The following is a 26,887-nucleotide window of genomic DNA, read 5'->3' as shown; positions in this document are numbered from 1 at the left end:
TGAATTAATTACTTTTTTATTTAAATTGCGCGCCATGATTATTTTTGGATCCAAACGGCTGACAGATTGTGGCGGTCGGGCGATTGACTAGTTATCCAGCAAGCCATGCTTATCGACACATGGGCACAATCGAAACAGATAACAGCTGATTTACGCAAAGAAATACGTTAGAAAAATAGATTTCAAAATAAAAACCATAATTTTGTATATTATATATTTTATTTTATTTAAATATATAGTCTGCAATTGGGATGCACAACCGCGAAAGTTATTATTAATTAATAGATACAATAGAATAGTATGGCTAATATTTTGTTGCTATTTATTACTTGTTGTATTTACTCGTATATTGCTGACTAATGCCTTGCGCAAATTATAATAGATTTATTGCAAATCTTACAGATTTTGACTATGCACGTATGTAAATTTATATATGTGTATTTTTGTGCTACATGCTAGTGTTTTTTTGTTGCGTAATTTAAATGGTTACAATTAATTATAAGATGTGTAAAGCTATTTCTACGTTATAGAGTTTACATACAAAATATTATTATTTGAAGAAATGCTTCACTGATACAACATAATTTGCGGGGAAATACAATGTACAAAAAACCTACATTTAAGGAGTGCTATTGTAGAATGCTATTTACAGAGACTGACTGATGTGATCTTACAAATAGATAAAACTAACTCGTAATCGTAATTGTATACATACATTAGTATGAATTAATATACATACAGTATGTCAAATAACTGTTATGACAAAGATAGTTGTATATGTTTATTGTTTAAAAAAATAGTTTAAACCAATGGATTTTGTTTATTTTTGTTACTTGTTCTGAGAACTTTAAGCAACTACAATGAAATAAAAAAGAAACCTAAATAAGGTTTAATGTTTTTTTTTATGCAAAATAAAATATGGAACTTTAGAAATTTGTCAAAACTGTTACTTGACTAACTGTATGTTTGTGTGGAGATCGTGCGAATCGTGGCGACGATCGTTGTTGGGACTTTAGCTGGGGCTATGTGCATTTTCAGATGTTTGGTCAAAAATATCACAATGCAAATGATATATCGCCGATCGATGCGGAAGATATGCCAATTTTTAGTTAGGGATTATTGCATAGACGAAGCATGGTAGTCAGTAAGGAACATTGCGCTGCCAGCCTGGAAGACTTTAAAAGCCAAAGCGATCGCAAGTCGCTAACTCAGTCAATAACGGTTCAGGCTCCGTCTCCAACCGACAGCTGTACGGCCTGAAGCATCACCGACTTAAGATCGCGTGCCAGATCATTGATATGCACTACCGAATCTACCATTTCCTGAACCGCACTTCCGCTCGGAAAATGAGCTGCCGCCTTCTTCGACTTGAGGACACACGTCTTGAGGGCTTCGGAGAGCGAGTTGGTGCAGTGGAGAATCTTCTCACGTAGCGCCTCCTTGGAGATATTGCGATGGACATTGTCCCCGATGGTGACCAGATTGTGGGCACTGACCACAACAAACTTGCCATAGGCAATGAAATACTTTGGTGGTTGATTCTTTTCCACCGTCTCGAGGAACGAGTCGATTGCCTGCAGTAGATTTCCCATGTGTGTGGAGATTTGTTGGGCATAGTATCTCACCAGCTTCTTATCCTTATCGGTCATCTCTGGCGATTTGCAGGGTGTGGCCACCACGGCAGCTGTGGGCGTGGTTGGCACCGACGATGGCGTCGTTCCCATCGCCGTGCACTCGGCGATCTTCAGCGCACTGTCGAACTGTGTCTTCAGGCCAGCGGGAATGGCATCTCTAAGTGCCTGATTCTTCTTGGCCGCCGCATCCTTCGATTCAAAGGCCACATAATCGTAATCCTCCAGCCACTCGGCACTGCTTCGACTCCCACTGCTGTCGCGTATGCCACCATTTTGACTATGACTATTGCCCTGATCCGTGGGCAGCTGTCGCTTGAAGAGCAGCGAGGCATTGCCCTGAATGAAGCTCGTGGTGGAGCGCACATCCTCGGTTAGAGTCTGGGCACAAGCCATCAACTGGTCCAGGCTATCTGGAGGCCGGCAGCCGTGCTTCTCATCACTCCTCGCCAGCTGCTCCACGGACCAACTGCCCTGGGCATCCAACGCCTCGGAGGTGTCATGGATCAGCTTGTTGGCATCTCTCAAGGCACGCACGAGAGGACGCAGCTTCAATGCCAGATTGCGATCCTCCGATCTCTGTGCATTGCCCAGTGCTCCTTCTCCAAACTCTGCCAGATCATGCAACGCGGTGCGAAGACGCAGTGCAGCCAGTTTCAGCTCCATAATGTTCGGTTCCAACTGCGCACGTGTACGCCAATGGGGCACCACAAAGCTGAGGAGTCGTGTGATGGCCATGGTTGTCTCCGACTGTAACTTGGCGAGTGTCTCCAGCGCCGAGTTCAGTTCCAAGGGCAACTCTTTGGTGGCATTCACAGCAGCGGGCACATGGCGCTGTTCCTGCTCCAGCAATGGCGGCAACGAGAAGTCATAGGTGCAGGCATGGGGACGCGGATGTGGACGCACGGGCAGAGGATTACGGCGTGGTATGTCGTAGTCCGGCATGTTGGCCAACGAGCTGCGATTAGAGCTGGAGAAGCTCAGGGACAGACTATCGCTGGTTAACAAAGAAGATGCCGAGCTGCTGGGCGTCAATGTGTGTTGTTGTTGTTGTTGCTGTTGTTGCAACAATGGGCGTGGCACATCATAGGATTCCTCCTCGATGGACATGGATGCCGCGACACTCTTGAGGGAATCAAAGCGTGCTCCCAAAGCTGAACCCGATGTGGGCGTCCTTACGCCTCGGGAGGCATCATAGTTCAGTTGCACGGGCGTGGCAGGCTTGGGAATATCGTAGGTCTCGAACTCGCTGCCATTGCCACTGCCATTCGGTGTGCCCATCATGCCAAGGTTCTGATAGATGCTTTGGTTGCTATAAATCTGCTGAGGATGCGCCTGAAGTTGAGGCTGAGGTGAGCGTGAACTGGGCGAACAATTATAGATGTACACATCCCCGTGCCGCTGTGGCGTTATGACCTGAAAATAGAATACAAATCGGAAGAAATTAGATTCGGACTTTTTTTCTTTTTTTAAGTTGGAAAGGTGTAATTATTATTAAATAATCTCCCTTTAATCCTTACCCACACACTCACACACACACACTACGACTAACATATCGATTTTCCTGTTCATTGCCTTTTTCAATTTTCCCATTTCTCTTTTTATGAATGAAACTCCCTGTCTGTATCTCTCACCTGTCACCCTTTCGATCCAAAACCCAATCAATTATCACATTTTGTTGCCAATTATTGCCAATTAATTGTAGCAAAAGAATGATAATTCCTGCTGCAGGAAAACTTGGCTGCTCAATGGGAAAAACTGGACTGTGAATCAACGCAACGTCACTTGAGTTCAATTTCCTACTATGCAGCTCGTAAAAAAATAATGGGAAGTATTTTGGTTGAGCGCATGCGCAATGCGAGTTGTTAAAATATTGGGATATTTGGTAAAGTGCAGTTCAATGCCGTTCAGTGTCAAGGTAACATAAAGGACCCTGAACTACCCAAAAGCAAACACTCAAGGAATGAGAAGAGAAAGAAGTGAAAATGCAAGAATTTTAATACAAGTAAGCAAGGGATATTTCTAAATTGAAAAAACAATATTGCATTAAGATAAAAGAGGAAGTACTCAAAAAAAAAAAAACAATTTTTTACAATATTATAATTAGTTATCAAAGCACATACTTATAGAAAGAGATTACAATTTATAATATTAAATAAGGAAATAAGATTAACTACTCAAGTCAAATATTTTAAAGTACGGTTTAGTTTACAATGGAAATATATTTCGATTATAAATAAAATTCGATTATGATTAATACTCTATAATGCCAAATTGGAAAAACAATCTTGTATAAAAGCAAGGGATGAACTATTCAAAGCCTATACGCATAAAAAAAGGATTAGTTTGCCATGAATATTTATCGGTTATTGATAGACATAGATTACGGATAATGCTAAATTGAAAAAACGTTCTTGCATAAAGTCAGCTTAACAAATTTTTTTAATAGTATGGAACTTAATTTTCCGTTGCATGAACTCGACCATATGTCCGCAACGCCTGATGAAATATTATTACAGCATATGCCAAATTCATCAATAGACTGGCAGCTACCCCCAAAGGCGGCTGCCACGCCTACCGCAAAGCCCACAGTCAGCGAATTGAATCGATTACAAATGAGGCACAACTGTAACCCCTAAAGATGGAAGACCAACAATAGGGAGTAGGTTAAGAGGCAGGGGGTAAGGGATGCAGGCAGGGAGAGAGAGAGGAGCCAGGGTCACACTTCAGGTAGTCCAAGTGAAGTGCCGTCCACTTCGGTTTCCTTCCTTTCCTTCCCTTCCTTCCCATTCCATTTGAAGTGTCAGTTGACGCGTAACACGAGTCACAAAACTCGGCAATGGCAAAACAAAGGCTATAAAAGTCGATCCCTAATTTCTAGTCCCTATACCAATCCTAACAGCTGCAGAATAAAAACAAAAACTGCACTTAATGTTCTTTATCTAGTTGTACAATCAGAGCAGCTGAAGCTATGGACTCTCTTGCAAAGAGAGCAGCGGCAGGATTCATTTGAAGACGACCTAAAGATGAACTGGGTTCGTCTTGGTTTAGTTTAGGTAGAGTATTCTCTCGAAAATTGGGACACAACACAGCGGGACACACCTGGACGTCTGACTGACTTCAAGGAGGTCAAATTCATGCTGATTTTCCTGCAATTTTGCGTGACTTTTCCTACATTTCCCAGGCATTTGTTTGCCGTGTCTGTCCCACTTTTCTTTTGATTTTGCTTTATGGAAATCATTGCAATCGCCTGGGTTGGGCCATATATCAAAAATGTTTATGTTTATGACACATTTGGGGCAATCTTTTATGACCACATTCACTTGGGGCTGGGCCAAAGAACTAGAAGAGATGAGTAAGGGGCCATTAAAATGGTCGCCAGGGGGCGCTGCAATATATTGTAAAATTTTGGCATTCGTCCTCAGTTTTCGGACTGTTTTTGGTTCGTTCTGCTTTTTCTCTCGGCCATTTTTAATTGGATTTTGATAGTTGACGAGTTGAAATTCACAGCACGATTTTTATTTCATTTTATTTCTTTCTTTTTCTTTGTTGCTGTTGTCCTCAGTCGAAGAAGTGTTTCTTTTTCAGAATCTTTCAAATCTTTCCACATATTTTTTATGGCCCTGTTTAAATTTCATGCTCAGAACGGTAGCTACACAAGATTTGTATCTTTTTGCAGCTCATTTGATGCATTTCAATGTTCCTCTCACACCTCTCACACCTGCAACACTGGCAATCAATTGTATCTCTAAAGTTCTTTGACAAAATTTCGGCATTTTCTCACGTACAAAAACACGAAAAACATTTGTACAAATATGCAAATTGTTACAACGAATAAGAGGGGGGAAGAGAAAGAGAGAGAGAGAGAGAGGGGATTAGGTGTGGTTTATAGTTCGAAATAGCCGCAGGCAAAATCGTGATTTAAATTGTGGCGTCATGTTGAGAAATCTTTTATTTCTCATTCTGGCTCTTCAATAAATCGCTGAAAATGTTCGAGTGTTTTCAATTGGCGGCTTAATTAACGCCTATTTATGAAGTCCAGAGTGGGTCATTTAGCGTGCATTGAATTGACAGCACCGCTAATCCCTAGGATTGCCACTTGTGACCTTGCCATATCCAGAGTTTTATCCATATAAATAATTTCACAATATTTTTTGCAGCTTTAAATCCGCATTGTTGCGACTCTTGGCCATATTGGAGAACTTGGTCTTTCTTCATAAGTTGCTGCTAAACTTTTGGTCATGCACAAATCTCAGCAGAACCAAAGATGCAACATGCAACAACAACATGCAACAACAACAACAACAATGAAGAGTTATTGTTGTCGCATTTGCTTCTGCTGACATTTTTGACCATTTTTGGTCATTGAAATAAAAATGACATGTTTTCCTCACACACAAACTCGAAAACTCTTTTTGGAAATGCTCCAGCAACAACGACAACCACAACAACAACCACAAAGCACCACATTGCCATAAATCTTCATGGTTTGGATTGCGGCTGCAGCTGCTCACCTGACTTGGACTCCATTGGACTCCATTGGACTCATGGACTTGGATGCGGACGCGAATGCGAATACGAATGCGATTGGGAATGGGAATGGGAATGCAACTTTATGGGCAGTGCGTGACCATGTGCTGACTCGACTTGACTTTGTGTTCAGACTTAATGTGGGCTCAAGGAACTTGAAATTGTCACAATCTTGCAACTTGCCTAACGGTGGCGTTGCCAACTTGCCACAGCTCAGCTTGCCACAATGTCTCAAGTCTCAAGTCTCTCTTTGCCACCGTCCACTGGGATTTATTTTTGGTCAGGCCGACAATGAGACGTAAATATTTATGCGGTTTCTGTTCACCATTGCTATTAACTAGGTGGGGTTTATTAGCTATATCATACAAATTGATTAAAAATATCCTATTGATTATTTGAAAATTGTACATTCAGAAAAAAATGTCGTTTTGCGTACTAGCTCGAATTGGTTTGATTTAAGAATGTTTTCGTACTTAACATTTAAAGTCTTCTTCATTCATGATTTAAGAATGTTTTTGTACATAACATTTAATGTCCTCTTCATTCTAATATTACTCAACTTAAGTACAAATTTGACTCGTATTATAAATCAAGCATGTTTTTCTGACATCGATTGTACTTGATTTGAGTGTAGGATTGTAAAATATTCGTTTCTAATAGTTCGTAAATAAGTCGGATATTCAGTTGGCTGTCTAGAAGTAACAGTAAAATTAAAATCTTTCTTTTCTAAACATTGGTTAATTTAAAACCTTGTTTTAAATACATATTCGGTTTTTATATATTTTTATTAATAAATATAAATAACAGCACATTAAAGATATTCGCCTTTTCAGATAATATTTAAGTATATGAAAAGTTTTTGTTAATTATAAATTCATGGCGTTAACGATTTTTAATATTTTGACTGATAACTGGCAGGTGTAATCATAGCTTTTTAGACTCGAATCTAACGTGCCAGATAACTGGCGACTAAATAAATATTTAATTTATTTTTTTGTTAAGATAAATTTGTTAACTTTTCTTATTAAACAGCGTCTTATTAACGTATTAACTCATTTATAATATAGTTACTTAAGTACATAGCCTATTCGTCTAAGAAAAAATAAACTTTTAGTATGACATCTAAAAATATTGCCAGATATATGAATAAATATTTAACTGACAAATCACAAGTATTTGTTAAAGCAAATATCTTTAATAATACATTTTTAATGTATTAAAATTTTGTTCTCTCTGTATTAACCAATTAAGAGTATTTAAATTGCGGTTCTGAATGGCCAGCCCGGCTTATCTGACATGGTTTTTATATATGGAACGTGGGTTGGCATCTCGTCAGACACTTGCAGCTTGCAGCTTGGGCAGCCCAACAGTTGCATAAGATTTTGTTCATTGCATTTCCGTTCTCAATTAAGTTTTGGGGAATGCAGTTGATACTACGAATGATATGTGAGTCGGATCACAACCTTTTTAGTGGGCAATGTTCGTAAGTGGACGCCAGTTGAACAGATTGTTGAACTGTCCAAAAGACTTGTTTCCACCTGTATGGCAAATGTCTATGCCACTTTGAGTGTGGCACCTTCGCTATTCCCCCTTCCTCTGGCAATTCTCGGCGTTAACATTTTTTGACACTTTCGAGTGGACTTTTCAAATTTTCAATTTATTTGTATTTTTTGTATTTTTTGAGGTCGACTTGCGTGTGATTTTTCGAATCAATAAAACTTTTTAATGGCAGCCAGAGACAGCGTCAAATGAACAAAAGCGGCATTTAATTTTTACAGCTACCACTTGGAGACTTCAAGACCAACAACACAGCATCACCAACACCACAGCATCACTAGTTTTATGGCCAGCGGTGCATTTCGCTGTGGAAATGTCGAGGTCTCGTCTCCATAGAAAGGTTTCTCCGCAGCTTGCAACGCAATCTTCCAGTTGCCAGTGGCAAACAATCCGTTGCAATTTGCAGTTGCAGTCGAAGAAATTAAATTGTAGATTGAGGGAGGAGGAGTGGCAGCTGGGATGGGAAGGGGAAGGGGAAGGGGGATTAGACGATTGTTTATCCGCTGGCGCAGCGTTTATTTGAATTTGAATTTATGGTTTCACTTGCCCCCTCGAAAGAGATTGATAGCTGCCGATAATGCGAGGAAATGTTTACGACTCTGTAATTTGGACTTTATTTTATTTGATTTGCGAACGAAAGCGAAAGCTAAAAACGCTGGACGATGGTCTAGCAAACAAAAAATTGTGTTTTTTTTTTTTTGGATTTTGGTTGGTTCAAAGTTCAAAGCTGGCAACGCCTCCATTGCATGTGGTGCTAATGATAATGGACAATTATGGAGCTATGGAGCTATGGAGTTATGGAATTATCGAATTATGAATGCAGTTATGCAATGTGCCACAATGTGGAGGAGTGTAACCAAATGAAATTGAAAGGCATAAGATTGAAGTATGAGATGAGATGATTGAATAGGATAGCCTCAAACATGTTGCCTTAACTGATGTCAGCTGTCTGTGAAGTGCAAATGATTCGTTTCCTTTAATTATTGGCAACGATTTTCTCAAATCAAAGAAGAAGCAACTGCAATGCAAATAAAACGCATGTCCAGCTGACAAATTGGCAAATTACAAGCCATATGTAAACTGGAGTCGAGTGAAGTCAATTCGAGTCGATTCAAGTCAAGTCAGAAAGGAAACCCGTTGGACATGCCAGCTGGCGGCGATGCACTGCATCAGCTTCAGCTCGACTGGAGTTGGGTCTTATTAATTGCACAATTACGACACGCAATTGACGTGCAGAGTGAACGATGGCCGGGCCATAATGATGGAAAACCAAAGCCAAAAAAAAAAAAAAAATACAAATAATAAGAGTCGAGAAATTACTTTCTTTCACTTTCCCGACGGATATCATAACTCAAAAATGCAGTAGCCCCCACCCAAAAGGCGACTGAGCCAAAAATAAATAAGCCAGACGAATGCAAAATGGCCAAAAGCAACAAAAACTGAAATGAAATCAATTAAGCGTTGCCGAGGGGCGTAAAAGAAATAAGACAAGGAGGAGGAGAATTGCCGTCCTCTCAAGGAAATGCAGACGAAGCGTGAAATTAACGAAATACGCAAAAACGTTGAAATGTAATGAAGAAAAGGAAAAAAGATGAAGGTTAAACCCACCTTGTTGGGCGATACATGCCACGATCTGCGTACTCCACGGCCCTGACTTGAGTTGGAGGATGATGAAGTGGAGGATGTCTCCCCATTGTTGCCAGCTCCCGATGCAGTGATGATGGAACCATTCTCATAGATCTCCGCCGAGCAAATGGAACTGTTCAAAGTGGCTGTGCTGGCGGCCAGCGATGGAATCGGGGAACTCGCAGGTGAAGGTGAAAAGCAGCCCGAATCGTAGGAGTTCAAGATGCGTAACCGGTTGCCCGGACAAAGACCCTGTAAAAAGAAAAACACATAAAATTTATTATTAAAAAATGCGAAAACAATAATAATAATAAAAAAAATACAATAATAGATCAAGCTCTGAGAATGGGAATTCATGGCTGTCGTTCATTGAGTTCAATTGATTTTGATTGTCTTTTAATTAACCCAATGCTCATTGCATTCTTAACAAATAAAATATAGTATAACAAAAAATGTATATAATAAATTGCAATTTTTTAATTGTCTGTCATTGCGCTTAAATGAATGCTGTTTTTTTTTTCTTCAGCATAGATTTATCAATATGCAGTTCTTTTTTCTCAGATGTCTCGATCAACTTTGATATATGCGAAATGTTCCCATTGCAAACTTCAAAGTGGCAGGAAAAAATCTTGTCAACATGTGTTGCCGTGTTTTGTTGCTCATTTCAATTTTATTTTAGCCGTAAGCATATAAAGTTGCGCCGCTTTTTGGCTGCTTTTTTTCGAGCAAGTGCCAAACAATTTATGCTACAATTTAAAAACACTTTTTTGATGTTGTTAATATTTATGAAAAAAAAAACATTATGTTGCTGCTGTCGCCAGTCAATTGGCTGTTTTTGGGTTAATTGTTTCCATTAAAAAGTGCGGCTACTTTTTAATTAACGGCAATTGGCCGACATAGTATCTATATCCATGCATCTGTATCTATGTATCTGTATCTCAGTGTGTGTGGTGTGGCATCTATGGCGATTTTGATTTTCATTTTGATACGTGTTTTGACACCACAACACAACATTCATTGGCATCGACACTGCGGCGATTGAGTGTAGCAGTATTCATGAGTGCTTGTGAGTGTTTCAGCTGGCCAATTGAGTTGTTAATTAAAAATACGAGTATGTTCGCATAAGCTTGCAATTTTCGCGAAACGACGTGCAGATATCTTTTCGAACTTGGCCGTTAATCAGTTTTTAATTTGGCCAACGGGTGTGTGCTTTTAACCACGTCGAACTCAACTCGGTTTGGGGAGCAGTTTACTATACTAGATTATCGTCCAATTGGAGTGCAGCTTCAAGGTTGCCTTGCGGTGAACTGTGAGCATTTGCGATCATTAAGAGATCATAGCTTATTGTAGAAACAATAGCGCAAATTATGTTGAACTATTCAAACAATGGACCAAGACAATAAGTTGAAAAATTTTATAAAACAGGACAAATTGAGTACAATGGGAAAATTATAAGAAAGTACAGCTTAGAAAAGGTAATAAAATGCCTAAGCAGAGTAGAGTAAATAAAAATAAAAAGAGATTGATAGAAGGTAGAGAGATAGAAATACATATACAGAGGTGTTCTACAAATCTCTAACAGCGGCAAAGCAACCCAAATCAATTGTTGGTTTTCCTGAAAACAAGCAACCATTGCTTTCAAACAGACATTTGAAAAAAATTGTTCAGAGATGTAATATTAATTGAAATTAAATTTATTATTCTTTTAATTAAATGAAAATGTTTTTTTGACTATGTTAATAAAACGAAATCTCTGACATTTCGAACGGTTGATTTCAAAAGCAATTCTCTTCTAAAACACTAGAGATTTCTGGAACACACCTGATAGACAAATACTTTATAATAAAGATACAGATTGATAGGTACTTAAATGATTCTATTACTTCTGACTATACCATACATAAAAAAAAATATTTACTATTCAGGAAATGGTTGTGAAACAGTTCTGAATTTCATTTTTATTCACTAAGCAGACCAATTTCATTGTTCGACTCCAAAATTATATGATTTTTTCGAAACATTTTTATAAGCTGCGAAACGTTTCATTTCACTTTGTATTTAATAAAACTAACAACTTCGACCTCTTTACGCTTTTCACTTTTCACACCCCAAAGCACTCCCTCAATATGGACATTATGGACATTATGGACATAGACCAGTTGCCGAGCGTGTCCAAAATGATGTTGTATGCACTGTGGTAATCGCGCGTAATGCTCGCGTAGGCACTATGTGGATTATTATTATTATTATTACAGCTGCAGACACAATTAAACAGGCAAATGTGAAATTTATATGCAACAAGGGCCCCGCATGGGGCGTGCAACGGGTGGCAGCCACGTGCCATGGGATGATGATGTGTACATTGTACAAGACGATGATGTGGATGAAGATGATGATGAATCATTGCTATAACGAGACCCAGACTCTGTATATTGCATTCGCTGAGCACAATTACAAAATTAAATTATAAATTCAAATTGGGATAAAATGCAAATGATTTGGAAGCCAACAAGGCAGTAAAATTGGTTAATTGAAGCTGGCAATAAAAACTGAAGAAAAACTTAAACAAAGTCAAAAGCAAATACAAAACAAGGCAGCTGAAAAGGCGTTGCCCTTTTAGGTTTAATGGCTCTCCAGAGTTGACTCCTTGAAGTTAGCTCAGGTAACACTCGGCTAACACTCGGGTAACAATCGGTTAACTCACCTGTCGGTTGCGCAGAGAGCAAAGCCACCAGCCCTCGATGCCCTCGGTGTCCTGTTCGATGACGGTCAGGGTGTCGCCCTTCTTGAAGGGCAGCTCGTCTGGCGTATCCGCGTAATTATCATAAATGGCCTTTGCATAAAGTTTCTGCAAATAAATCAAAAGGAATGCAACAAACAACAATTAAAAAACAAAACTCCAAAGTTTTCAGTTTCATTTATCGAAATAAAGCAATTCTGCAAAAGTTCTCTTAACATTCACGTTTATAATGATCATAATGAACTGCATGCAAGATTTTTAGCTCAGACTTCTAAGAAGCCGCAGCAGCAACAACAAATACATCAAAATACAACTCTACAATTTCAATGGAATTTCAAAGACGTGAAGAGATCTTGACCAGCCAGTGACCGACCCCGACTTTGACTCAAACTGGAGCCAAAAACCAAATACCAAAACCAATACATCATTCATAAGAACTCGTCGTCTTTCTGGTTTCTTGAGGTAGCCCAGACAACATACAACAAATTATGCGTGTATTTCTCTCTTTTGCCAAATATAAATCGTTTTTTTTCTTTTTTTTTAACAAAAAAAATTGCACAAATTGCAAAAAGAGATTTAGCCAAAGCAGAAAGACAAAGCAGCTAAAAACAAAGCCAGCTTTGTTCTTTTTTTATATTGCTTTTTTTGTAGTTCATGCAGCGCGCTTCATTAGTTTACCTGGAATTTCAGGTCAAACTCTGCGTTGTTAGACCGCAACAACAATTTGGGAAGTTAATACAGAAGCACATTTAACCTAAATTCAGTTCTAAATATCTTTAATATCTGCAATAAAATGTTCTGGTACTTTAAGGATGAGATACCGAATACAACTTGAGTGAATACTGGCACAAAAACAAATTTAAATAAATGTATATTTTCCAAATGCTTAAGAGACCGAATTGTCATTATAAATCATTTGTATTTTTTAAATACTAATGACTTTTTTTTATAGATTCACTATACATTTCCCTACTTAAACTCAAATTCAGCTTAAAATATTTTTAATATATGCAATAAATAAAATTTATAGTACTTTAAAGGACGAAATACCGAATATAACATGAGTGAAAGCTAACACAGAAACAAATTTAAATAAATTCAAATTTTTTATTAACACTTAAGATACCGAATTGTGTAAGAATATTATTATTTTTTACTAATAGAATCACTATACAGTTCCCCAATGAATACAGTTTGGTTTATAATAGTTTATAAGTAGTGTAATTAAGCTCATTATTGTTATCATTATTTTGTTTGCCTGCTGCAACTTTCGTTTATACCCGTTTACACCGTAATTTCGAATAGTCTCTAATCAACTGTGCACGACTGTGCATTGCAGTTAACTGTGTTGTGGGCAAAGGTTTCCTCAATGAATGAGCTGAGATATCCATGTGCTTGTGTGGACTGAGGAGAGGTCTGTTGTTGTTGTTGTTGTTGGTCTCGGGTTAAGCGTGTTGCTTTTAATTTCGCCACCGCATCGAACAAAAATCCCAAAACGAACGTTTTGAACTCAAAGCCGACAACATTGTTGTTGTTGTTGCGGTTGTCGTTGTCGTTGTCGCTGTCGTTGCCGTGACTGCCACTCTTGGCAGTTGGGGAGCAATAGTACAACTCTTGTACCTGCCCTGCATTTCCATACTCCGCTCCTGTCTTATTTAATATGAGCTGCGGATATCGCATAGAGCGAGAGAACGAGCAAGGGAGAGAGCGGGACACACATAGAAACAGCGATTACAATATCGCGCGATGAATCGGCGTTGAACTTTCAACTCGGTATTGGAACCCGTTTCAACCACAACAACAACAACAATAATAACAACAACAACTATTGTAAAGGTAAGGAAGCTAGGGGAAGGGGTAGCTGCGGTTTTATTGTATTCTACTTTTCAATTTCGAAAGCTGGAAATCGCTCGAAATGTCAAAAGAAAATGAGCGCACTTGAAGTTCATGTGGCATGCGGCAATTGATGTGGCGACGCTGCCAATGACACTTGAGCATTGCGTTGTTCAAACAACAACCGCACAGCCAACAACAACCGAAAAACCGAACAACCAAACAACCACAAGAAAAAGAAAAAATAAATGTTTATTTGGTAATTTGCCTACGTCGGATGAAATTGCTCTCTTACTGCCAGGGTTGTCATGTGCTCTCAGCTTTTGTCGTTTACATTTGCTTTCTTTGACAACGGCATTTTTTAACATGACGCTAATTGCATAGGCAAATATTTAAAAATTGAAGTTGGGAACTGAAGTTCCGCTTGGTGTCTCGAGTTTCAGGCAAATAAAAAATCAAATATCGACGGATCTGTTTCTTGTTTGTTTGAGCGACTTTAATTGGTTTGTTTAGCGCATTTCTTGACGCGATTCATTTGAGGAAACAACTGTTAAATGGAACTACACAAGTCATTGTTAAAATGGAACTAGTTTTCAGCTACAAATGGTTGGAAAAATTGGGAAAATATTTTAAATACTGAAAAAGAATTAAAAGTTTGTTGACCAGCTACAATCTCTGCTGAATATCTCGATTTATTTGAGAAAGCAATTGTTAAATGCAACTACACAAGTAATTGTTCAAAGGGAAATATAGTTGAGGAATTTTAGAAAATTTTTGAAATATTTTAAAAGAATTAAAAGTCCGTCGATCAGCTACAATTTCTCATACATTGTTGTTGTATTTTTAAGTGATTTATAAATTGCATTTACAAATTGTGCAGACAAAATGCTGCTATAAATCAGTTGCAAAATAAAAACATTGAATATAAGTAATTTCAGCCTCTGGGCAATTTGTGTGTGTGTGTGTTTCCTTTCATTTGGCGCATTTAAAGCTCAAAGTGAAAGAGCTACAGCGATTTATTGTTTTTAAAACTGGCACGTATGACCACAACAACAGTGACTACAATAAGCATAGTTATAAGGCTGAGTTCCAGTTCCACATAACTCGCATGTACGCAGATTTTGGTCAAAAGACAACAAAAAATCTTTATTTTTCTTGTGTCTTAAGTTTTTATTTTTATTTTTTTTTGCTTATTTTGACTTGGTTGGTTGGTTACGTTGAAAGGTTATTCACCAGCGGTCATAAAGTAGAAAGACAGTCGATTCGGCGGGTTTTATAGAAAGCATAGCCATAAAATCCCATCACATGTTGTTCATCTGTTTAACGAGACCATGACCAGCGGGTGTAGAGGGAGAACCCAGTTAGATTACTTTATTTTGCAATTTCTTGAGCAAATACATTATCCTAAAAACCATAAATAACATACCTCGAACCAAAAACCGTACAAACAACAGAAGCCGCCGCTGGCAACGATGTCTTAATGAGCACTCAAAACTCAAGAAGTGTGTAAAAATAAAAAATAATACAATAAATCGCAACAATCAGAGGAGGAGGATGAAAAAAGCTGCAAAAAACATTGTCAAATTTTGCTCAAAATGTGATGAACTTCAAGTTGCTCCTCGACATGACAATTTGACTTTGAGGAGCCCATTAACCGCATTAAGCGAAACTCAAAGCAACGTTGGGAAACGCGTAAATAAATACAAAAATAAATACAACAAATATATGCTTAAGTTAACTGTAATTACAAATTATATAGAGAATGCTTAGTCAATGGCACTTTTAATGATAACCCGCAGTTCCAACTGATAAGTAATATTTTTTCGGATTGGCTTCTGTCATTGCGTGACTGATAAACTTTTGGTTTATTTTCGTTTATTATTTTTTTTGCTTTTAATTAATCCAATTTGCTATAAAATCAATGGAGGAGCGGCAACTTAATTTATTTTCATCGTCATTTCGCTTCTTCAAATTTTCAGCTTCATTAGCAAAAAAACAACCTTCTTTTTGTGTGACTAGGCGTCATTTTGGGAACCTTTGGACATTGGCATTGACGAAGTTCAGTTGACTGATTAAGAAGGTCTTCTGCTGCTTTCGCAATACTTGTGAAAGAGTTTAAAAGTCTTTTTGAAAGATATTCCATTTCGTATGGTAAATATTTGTACTGTATAAAGTCATATATGTACTTTTCTGTATTTAGCTCACTTGTCTTCGCAATAAACGCAAAAATAACGCCATATGTGATTGTGTTGAACTGGTTTTTTGTTGTTGAGTGCAAAAATAAACAAAATGTTTATGGCGTCGGCCTTTTCGGCACATTTCGTCAAGCCGTGTGCAAAAATGTGACAATAAAAACTTTAAAGCAGGCCAACGCAACCAAGCCGAAAGATTGCTCCAAGAAACACGTTCCGACCATACCAACTATACCCGAGTCTTACCCCGATCGGTCAGATCAGCAGTTAACAGATCAACTTGACAGTAAAACGCGTTGACAAGTGCGCGAAATCAAATCATTTACGAGTACTTCCTTTTCCCCTTTCCCCCATTTAAATCCATTCACTGAACTGTAAACGAAGTCAATGAAAGTGCAACTGATACACCCACACACAAATACACACATGGGACACATATGTCAACAACAATAAACAGTAACTACATGTGTCTGCCTGATCCATCAACGTTAATCCATTTGACTCGAGAGTAATCAGTTGTGGCATGCCACAAGAATGTTGCTTAACTCGCAAATATATATATGAACATATACTTACGTATATTAAGAAGGGGCCACTTGACCCTCGAGATCTGTGCTTAATTGGACTAATCGACTAAATACTTTGATTTGCACAATAGCCTTTTAGTATAAATGATCAAAGGGGGAACGCAAATACTTGAAAGGAAATCTACACTGAGCGAAAACAATTTTGTATTAATTTAAATATAAAAAAGAATCTTAAAAATAATCAATTTCTAAATATAAATTATAGTGCAGTATTTTCTATATTTAAGAATATCGCCATATAATTAGAATAACCGTAAAATTAAAAAAATGTTCAAATTTGAAGAAATATTAAAAATACAAAGTAGTTGCTACTTTTTCTTTTAAACTTTTTTTCTTCTTGAATTGAAATTGAAATTGATTATCCTGAGTTTATTTCTGGTCGGACATTTCGTAGTTTGATGGATCGTTTGGCACCACTTGAATCTGTCACTGTCCCCCCCGACTTAGTTAAGATTGCATTAGGCAACACTTGAATGAATAATAAATTTAGTTTTATATTCCACGTGCGCTGGAAATAAATGAACTATGAAATTGCCCAGACGGTGGCAAATTTCATATTCTAAGGGCCAAGTTTTTATTTTGTGTACACGCAAAGTGAGTCACAAAACACATGACGACAAATTGGTTTTTTTTTTTTTTTTTTTTTGGATAATCCCCTTTCTGCGAAAATATTGCTAAATTAACTGTTGACTTGTTGTATTAAAGAACAAACAAAACGGTTTCACAAAAGTAATGTTGACCTTCGCAAAAAATAAAAAGAAATATATTTCTTATATATAAATGTATTTTTCAACTTAAATACGCAATACAAAAACGTTGTTAAAATGACTTCCCCAAGCCCGCAGAAACCCGAAACTACACTCTCAATTTTAGATCGTGAATCAACCGAAAAAATCAATTTGTGAGCGTGTCTGTAGAGTTTTAAGAAAAATAATAAAAATAATCGCTTGTTTATTATGGATTTCGCTTATGTTTTGGGATTTTTATCGCAAGTTGCATTTCTTGTGACAAAGGAAAAAAAAAAGAATTGCTAGAAACAGAACCGCCATTAAAAACATTTTTGAGAGCCAATAAACAGGAGATCAATCATTTGATAAACAAACATGTACAAGCATTTAATGAAAATAATAAAAGACTGCTCAAGGGAAAAAATGTTCCAGCAAAAATGTTGCAAAGTGCCCCTAAGGCGATGCAAAGGGGAATTGAGAAACATCAGAAAGAAACCAAGAGAAGACAGCTCATAAAATATGCATAAAACAAACAAACAAATTAAAAAGCCATAGACAGAGGGCATTTGTTAAATTTGTTAACCATTTGTTTGAATAAATTAAGAGCCAGACTTTGACTCCTCCCCATATTACAATCTCTTCTCTCTTATCTGTAAATGTTGTTTGAATTCTTTCGAAATTGAACGAACTTTCAGCTTAAGATTCTGTTTTGGGATCTACGTCACATGTCTGGTTTTGGGCCGTGGAATACCCCGGATGTGAACGTGACTCATGCCGCATTACAAAAATAATTGAGAGTGAGGCATCAAATTATTGCTCTCCTAACCAGAAACCAGACAAACAGTAACCAGTTTCCAGTTTCTCTAAGCCGAAGATCGTCTTTGGTCCAATGGCTTAATGTCAGTGGCACCCACGTTAAGCGGGCCTTGAACTCTGCATCGACCCATGGAAAGTATCTAAACGACACTTTTTAATGTTCATTAGGCGACTGCTGAAAGATTACATTTGTAGACTAGACTGGAGTGAAGAATCCTCCTTAAGCCCACGTACATGTCAGTTGAACAAGGTAGTATAAAGCTAATGAATGAAAGTGAGTGAGGTATTTACTTCAGGTAATATTACATTTATTTCAAAAGAACAATCTTTCCTTGTCAACTTGCTTTAAAATTGAATTCATTTAAAAAGAACATGCTTTCCATTACTTTCCGGTTCATTATAGTTTAGTTCCATAAGTAAGTCCGTAAGTGTCAAACTTAAGCAATTTAGAGTGCAGTATTTCACAGATCAGTAACTTCCTGATGTAATGATTGGCACTTCAATCTCAGCTCATGGAGCCCACTCCGAATGGAGTATGACTCAGTGCTGTTGGAATGCCTTTTGGCGGTGCAGTAGCTCCAGCTGCAGTTGACTGTAAATGGATCTCATTAGTTGGCCCGGAGGCGTGTAAAATCACTGCAAATCAATGGACTACCTCACTTATCTATATTTGAGGTACAAGTCATATAAATTTTATTACTCAGAACGACTTATCTACAAGAGCACGAGAAGACTACAACACAGCTCTCTCCAGGTCTTTTTAAGTTGTTATAGTTGTTGTAGTCGTTTTCATGCCATAATACATTTCCGGTGTTGGCCATAAAAAATTTGCTGTGCCAGTAAAAATGTGGTGCAAATTATCGTGTTCGAGTTGAAGTCTATTTGCAATTGTTTATTTATTTATTTTATACTTTGCAATCCCCCCTTTTCTCATTTTCCATTTCCAATCCCATGTCCGATTGCGAGCTTGTACACTGATAAAAAAAAATGTTCTAAAATCAAGATTTTGGTCTCAAAACCAAGAGTTTTGGTCTAAGAGTGAAAGAAAACACATCTTGGTTTTGAGAACATTTCAAGTAAAACTTTTGTTATAAGTATAAATGTTTTTAAAACTTAAGTCAACAATTAAAAAAGATTTTAATTTTATTAATTTATTTAATAGACTAATTTTAAGGTTAAAGCCCTAGGATAAGCGTTGATTACTAGCAATGGCTGCAGTAGATTTTAGCTATAAATTTATATTTTTTATTGTTGCTTTATTTTGATATTTATATATTTATTCTGGCCTTAAAATTTTTAAAATGTCGTTTTACTGAGAGTATTTAGTTGTAATGAGTGGGGTTTCGAATCCGAGGCCACTTTTGACTCCAGTAAAATATGATATTTTTATACTTTCCTAAGAATTTAAGATTTTTATTCATATAATAAAAATTGAAATTCTTCAAATTAATATTTGTAGCATTAGTAATATGGTCATAAAATGGTATTATTTAAAGAACAAAATATTTAAGATGATTGTACTTCATTTTAAATGTTGTTTTTTTTCAGTGGATCTATATCTGTAGCTGTAAATGTATCTGTGCCCTTCGCTGATGTAATTACAACTCAATGTCGCACCTGGGGAGCGTCTGGGTCTATGACTTATGTCTCTCTGGGCGGGGCTACGGCCACTCCAAAAAGGTGTTTGCCTAATTAGCATTGCGAGCACTGCAAACTGTTTTGCATTCCCAGCAACAGTAACAACAACATTAATAATTCTGGGTATGATGAATCAACTCTCACAGTTTGCACTGTTGTCCTGTTGTTGATGCAACGTGACATGATGTAGTTGCATTAATTTTTCATAAATGCCAGACGAGTGGCACGTACTTTACAACAACCGCAACATTGACAGGCACAAACATGCAGCGTTTGTTGTATCTGACAGATACAAGCAAAAAGAAGGCAGAATAACCGCAACATGCTGCTGATAAGACAAAGCGCTAGAAAACAAATCCAAACAAATAAACATAACCGTCAAGTAGCAAAGTTCGCGTGCATGTAATTTGTTGTTGCTGCAGTTGTTGCCATGTTAACATGCAGAAAATGTGTAAAATGCCAAAGGGGGACAGTCTGCCCCTCCCCGCCCCCCTGGCTGTCCAACACTTGCCGCTCTGCGTGGCCTCTTGGCGTTTATCACAGTCCTCTTATCAGCAGGCGCATTTGTCTTGACTTGGCACGTTGCCTGCCCCAGCGAGAAAGTGTCGAATGAAGAAGAGCAGAGAGCAGAGAGCAGAGAGAAGGAGAGAAGAGAGTCTTCACTCTACCAAAGTAACAGGTGTCTCTGCCCCGTTATAAGTACGTTCATTACTATCGCAATCCAAGTGCATAATATCTCATAGACTCGCCTCGTAATCCATTTTATTGACATGTTTACTCAGCTCTCATTGAGTAAAAAAAAAAAAAAAGTACAAAACAGAGCTAAATAAATTGATAACTTAATTATTGTAGCAAAAATGTCTTAATTGCAAACGGAAAGGAGGGCAAGGGGAAGGGGAACCTGTTAGATAACAACAGCGAGTACAGTGTGTACTCAGCGTGGCGATGGCAAAACTCTTGCAAATAGAAACTAGATAAAATAACTCAACCCAAAAGTTAAGCGAAAGTTTTTTTTTTTTTAAGTGACTTTCACAAGCAAAACAATTATATTTGATATGCCGGAAAAGTCATATGACTTAACAGAGATTATGACACGAGTCAAAACAGAGAATCTTAACTCCTAACAGTAACTGAACCTTTTATATACCTATTTTATTTCAAAACACTGACAGAGTTCACTTGAACAAACAGAGTTCAACTTGAAGTTACTACAATTAACTTTACTGTGGTTTTTTTAATAATGGATATGTTCATAATTTTATATAGCTTAGTTTTATACATATTTTTAGAAATATATATTTTAATTTTTTTATTTCTAAACGGTTACGGAGTTCAGTCGAATGAGCAGATTTCTATTTAAAGTAGCAACTCAGAGTTCACTTGAACACACACAGTTCAACTTGAAGTTACTACAATTAACTTTACTGTGGTTTTTTTAATAATGGATATGTTCATAATTTTATATAGCATAGTTTTTATAGCATATTTTTAGAAATATATATTTTAATTTTTTTATTTCTAAACGTTTACGGAGTTCAGTCGAATGAACAGATTTCTATTTAAAGTATCAACTCTATAAGTCATTTTTTTTTATTATGATCATTTTTAATAATATAATACAATTACATAAGCATACATAATATTATATTATAATCGAAGTGTTTCTGAAATTCTTTCTTACCCAGTTTCCCTTTAAAATCAAATAGTTATGGGTTCAAATTTTAATCGAAACTGCTCCTATGCTTTTTCCAAGTCAAGTGACCGAAAAATAGAATCCATACTTTGTCTGTGCCCCGGTATATTTAACTAGGGTCTCGATTAAGATCTTGCTAGGACATATATTTTAAAGGTAATATTTAAAACCATTAAAAGTTCTATTCATTAGATTATATGAACCTTTCACTTATAATATAAATTTGCTTTAAGTTAATTTAAACTTTTTTAACTTAAGCTGCACAGAGAATGAATTATGATATTATTGCTAACAAAATCAACGTAGCTCTAAATTGCTTTCAACAAGAAAACGTCAAAGGATAAATAATATTGATAACATGTCATATATTTTCATCAATAGATCAATATGCTTGAGGCTCGGCATTGCTTTCAACGCCGCACGTTCAATCAATTTCAATTCAAGAGAGTTTCGTTTCTGTTAATTTTCCAAATTGAAAACGCTGTCGCCGCTCGCGCACATTAATTCTAATCAATTTTCAGGCACTTGGCACTAAAAAATAAGTGCCCAATAACAAAGGCAAGGAGGAGAAAGGGTATATAGAGTCCCTTGGCCATGGGGCGCCACTTAATCAAACTGGGTGAGAGAATACCGAATTCCCAAGGGACGGATAAGGTCTGTCTGCATCGATGTCTAGCGAACAGCCTTCGATAACTGCAGATAAACTCTTGACGAAGGACTTTTACTCCTCGTCAAAATAAAGAGAGAGAGCGAGAGAGAGGGAGATGAAGGTAGACCTCCTCAGACATGCTCGTAATTAATATGAAAGACATATATTTTTTTGGGGCTGCTACTTGGCTTGGGTCTCGGGTTTTCTATTACAATTTATGGTTCGGGATACGCTCAATTAAGTGCGATTAGATTTGCTGAGCTGAGCGACAAAAACAGTCAAAGTCGAAAACACACACACAGTCGATAAGAGGTAGCCATGGACTTGGTCTTATCTTTGGCCAGGTCACGCCTAAATAATGTTGCCATTCAATTTAGCCGATAAGACGCTAGCCAAGTAAATTGATAAAGGGCTCGTGGTTGAGGCTACGTGAGTGGTCCTGAGTCGACTGTGTGGACTGTCAGGATTTATGGGCTTTGGCGGGAAGTGGCTTATTTATAGCTTCTCACTTGCCGTCTGCAATTGCCTTTCAATCAATTGAAATTAGCTGGAAATCAACACAAGGGCCAAGACTATTAATAACTGATTTTATTTGCTGGCCAAGACGATCATTAATTGCATTGGCCCTAAGATGGACAGCTGGCACTCAAGACTGGAATTGCGACTATTAATTGCCAACAGTCAACATGCTAATAGACCCTTTGCATCTCTATCTCCCTCTCACTCACACTCTCTCTCCCTCTCTCTCTCTCTTTCAAGCCAGAGCTGCGAACGGAAAGCCATCTTCAATGTTTTCCGCTGTTTGCATTTTGAAATCTAAGCTGCTGTTGTCCCTCCCCTTGAAATCTATAGGCTACAGTCTGCAGTCTGCAATCTACAGTCGACAGTCTGCAGTCTCTGGTCTCCAGAGAGTCCATGGCTAACCGGCTTGAGCATCAGCTTCAGCTTCAGCTAGGAGCGTCAATTACTTTTCGCTTTTTGCGCATTTGGAGCACATTTATTTTAATCTCACCTGGCCAGGTTGTGTAGTCTGCTCTGCTCCGTTGATGGATGCAGCTGTGCACCGCCCTCTAACTTCCCTCGATTTGGCCTAAAGCGTTTTGTGTGCTCTGCATCGGATACCTTTAATTATGGCGTACTTAGTGTCAACGGCTGTTAGGCCAAAAACAAGTATTGCCAGCCAAGATCATGTCTGGTCCAAAGACACGACTCTTGTAATTAGTTGTTGTTTATTTAATTTGAAGCTTAATAACCAATTGCAGAACTTTGTGTGTGTTCACATTTGCATCTCAACTCGATATTCAAACATGTATTTCTGCTCATATGTAGGTAATCAATTTTTATTTTTATTTTTTCTTATTTTTCGCGTTCAACTTGTGCAAACAATTTGTTTAACAGCTACAGTTGATAGTTAAGTGCAAACAAATAGCAAATAAAAACCGTATAAAGTTGTATATTTTCAAGGTTAAATATAGCTAAAAAGATAGCGCAATTGGGGATAATTTTTAAGTGGAAAAGTGAAGAAAGATAGGAAATATTTTATTTTGGAATACATAAAATTGTCACTTAAGAACTTTTGGAATTAAAACTTGATAGAATGCTTAAATTGAATTTGTTATTAATAATTTTGTATTAAATTTTACCCCAAAATATTTTACTTCAACTTTGCGTCCTTATCAATATTATTGCTATCTTATCAAATCTCTTGCTGTTCAAATACTCCAAATAGCTTAGATAACAGGGGAATCACACGAAGTTGCATTGATGAGCTCATTGCTTTTAAGTGTTAAATGCGAAAATGTGATTGTTTTCGTGAAAAAACTCTAGAGTCGAGCGACTGTCAGAGCTGTCAGAAAGTCAAACTCTTAAGAGTTATCACACGGCTTTGAGATATCGCACCTGGGCAGTAAATATAACTGGCACATCAAACGGTCAAATGTTCGGTTGAGGTGATAACGAATGCAAAATTGCGGAAACTTTTCAACAGACAAGTGGCAAGTAGCAAAAAGCAACTAGCAAGTGGCAAGTAGCAAGTAGCAGCTGCCTCATTGGGACATCGCTAAAAACGCGAGCAATTCGAGTGTTGAGATAGCTGAGAAATCCGTTAGCATTTCCTGAGCAGACACGACACGAACTGCAGTTTAACACGCCTGTCACAATACAACATGGAGCCAAGACGCCCAAAAGATGCGACCAACGATACCACAATCCTAGACAGACAGACAGACAGACGGACAGACGGACAGACCAAGACCAAGACCAAGCAGCCAGCTGGTAATGAGTTGTCAATGGCTTAATCGGCTGCTCTGCATCTCACAGATAGCCGTCGATATAAAGTCTGATAGTTTATGAGCTGATGTGTACTAACCGATTTAATGTGAATGCGCCGCGAGACGGGCACATCATAGTCCAGGTCCGTGTTCGTTGCATTCGAGCTGCAACAGGAGCCGGAGACTGAGATGGCGCTTTGTTTGTCCAGCATTTTGAGTTGTGGATTATCTGATGATTGCTTTACTCCTTCTTGGTTGAATGTGAGAGCCGGGCTTAGCACATGATAATATCGAGCTAGCGAGATACTCAAAAATATTTAATCCAGGACAATATAGTTTAAGTATCTCGACTTGACTCTGTCACAGCACTTCACTTGTATCTGTATCTCAAACACAATGCTCACATCAGCATATGTTTCTTTTTTTTTCCTCTTTTTTTTTACTTTTTCGGGTTTGGTTTTTTTTTTGGCGCTTGCTTGTTTGCTTTTTGCGGAATCAGCTTAAAAAATTCAAGTTTAGACCGTGGGCCACAGAAATTCGCCAACAAGCACTAAAAACAATTCGTGTGGCTTTAACAAAAGATGCCCAATCTACAATCGCACCAACAACAACAATCACAGCGGCAACAACATCGTTTTCATATGGCCAACATTTATGCTGACTTCAAGCGATTTTTATCGCTACCTTCTTATCGCCGCGCGACTCAACAGCGTTTCTAATCGCCCGAAAAAGACTCTCAACAAAATCTAGTAGACGAAACTCAAACCGTGCGTACAAGACTCAACACGTTCCGCACCGCAGCAAGTCACACAAGATACTAAACTGGCAGCGGGTCGCAGTTCGTTCAGCCGGTCTTTGCCAGAAACTTTGTTGTTTTTATACCCTCACAACAAGCATCATAATATTGATGAGGCGTTTGGCACATGTATGTACATTGTGGAGCGTTTTTAATTTTATACGTGATACTTGATGAATTTTCTAAATTAATTCAACTGTGTGTCCTCTTGTTTTATTTGGTTCTAGTTAGATTTTCCTCAAAAACGACCTGACTTTCAATCTTTGAATTGATATAATCTTTTAGTCACAAATTTAATTTTATTCATCTAATTTGAATTTACAATTTAAAATCTTTTTTCAAATTATAATGCATATAAATAATTATTTATTATTATTATTATATATTACGTTTAAGTTTTTCCACTCGCTGCTCTTACTCAGTGAGAGTATCAACGTTTCGCCTTCGCATTTAATTGTAGTTGTGCTGTTTTCGTTTTCAGTGCATGTTTACTCTCTCTCTGGTTCGCTCTCACCGATACGACTTCGGCAAGCAGTCGGCTCATTCGTGCAAGCCGATATCGTGAAGCGACGCGTTGCTGGCAGTGTTGCCAACTAAAAAAAAAGCTAAACTAGACTTTGAAAATAGCTAGAAATAGGCAGAAAAGTTTGTTGGTCGCTAAAACAACTGTTAGAGTAGATAAACGATATTTTTTAATTGATTTAAGCCAGTATTTTTGAAAACTTTTCAAGTTCGTCAAGCATTTCGTCTTCTGCAGCTGAACTTATGTAGGTCTGATTGGTCCCTATCTTTTTTTAGCATATTGCTGGCACCTCATAATTATTACAGCATTCATCTTCCCTGCATAGTCCGTTTCTTAATGTTTGAACTGCCATTTTATTTGGAAGTTTAGTTTAAACATTGTTAATTTGACTAAAGACTCTTTCCACCTCAGCGTTCGACCATGGCAGCGATAAAAGGCTTAGCGCAAATGCCAGTGCGAAAAATTTTTATTTTTTGTTGCATCTACGTAGTTGGTATTCTTTAAATGGAACCACTTAATAAGGTGAACATTTGAGTATTTGAGCAGAATCTCTTCAATATTGGTTTATTCCACTTTGATTGGAAAGTTGCTATAATTCCCGCTAGCCGCTTATTTACAATTTATACCGCATTTGCCAATTGCAACCCGCTAGATCTAGCAGGGAAATAGCTAAATTGGTGGTGGCTAACTGGTTGCTGCGTTGTTTTTGTGTTCGCATATTTGATACTATTTTGCAAGCAAAGTGTGTTGTAAAAGGTAGTAGCTGAAAAAGGTAGTTTTTGAGTGCAAGTTTGAAATACTCGTATTGTAATATTGCAAATGGAACGACTTAGTAGAATTTCGGTCATTTTAGTAGAAAAGTATTCCGACATATAAGGCACCTCAATAGATCTTATTTAATGAAACTTTATACTATTTATCTGTGATGACTTTCGTTCATTGCCCTGTCATAATTGTGTAGTATATTTATGCTGGATGTATCAAATATTTTGTTATGTGAGATGGAAACCCATTAAATTTGACTCAGTTATCTATTGTAAGTGTATACCCAGCATATTTATCGAGGCATACTTGAAAA

At 37.5% G+C, this 26,887-nt stretch overlaps 1 protein-coding gene across 1 annotated transcript; it reads right to left on the bottom strand.

The window, feature by feature from the left end:
* Positions 1-296: 296 nt before the first annotated feature.
* LOC117789193 (breast cancer anti-estrogen resistance protein 1) lies at positions 297-25,303 on the bottom strand. Its single transcript, XM_034628276.1, has 4 exons — positions 24,589-25,303; positions 12,049-12,192; positions 9,327-9,596; positions 297-3,047 (listed from the first exon to the last, which is right to left on the bottom strand). The coding sequence occupies exons 1-4, from the start codon at positions 24,700-24,702 to the stop codon at positions 1,224-1,226; spliced, it is 2,352 nt and encodes a 783-aa protein (XP_034484167.1). The 5' UTR covers positions 24,703-25,303; the 3' UTR covers positions 297-1,223.
* Between the last annotated feature and the right edge of the window lie 1,584 nt (positions 25,304-26,887).

This window comes from Drosophila innubila, assembly GCF_004354385.1.
Source record: "Drosophila innubila isolate TH190305 chromosome 3L unlocalized genomic scaffold, UK_Dinn_1.0 0_D_3L, whole genome shotgun sequence".
In the NCBI taxonomy this organism is placed as follows: Eukaryota; Metazoa; Arthropoda; class Insecta; order Diptera; family Drosophilidae; genus Drosophila; species Drosophila innubila.
The sequence above is the reverse complement of the archived record's forward strand: the minus strand, read 5'-3'. Positions and strand labels throughout refer to the sequence as shown.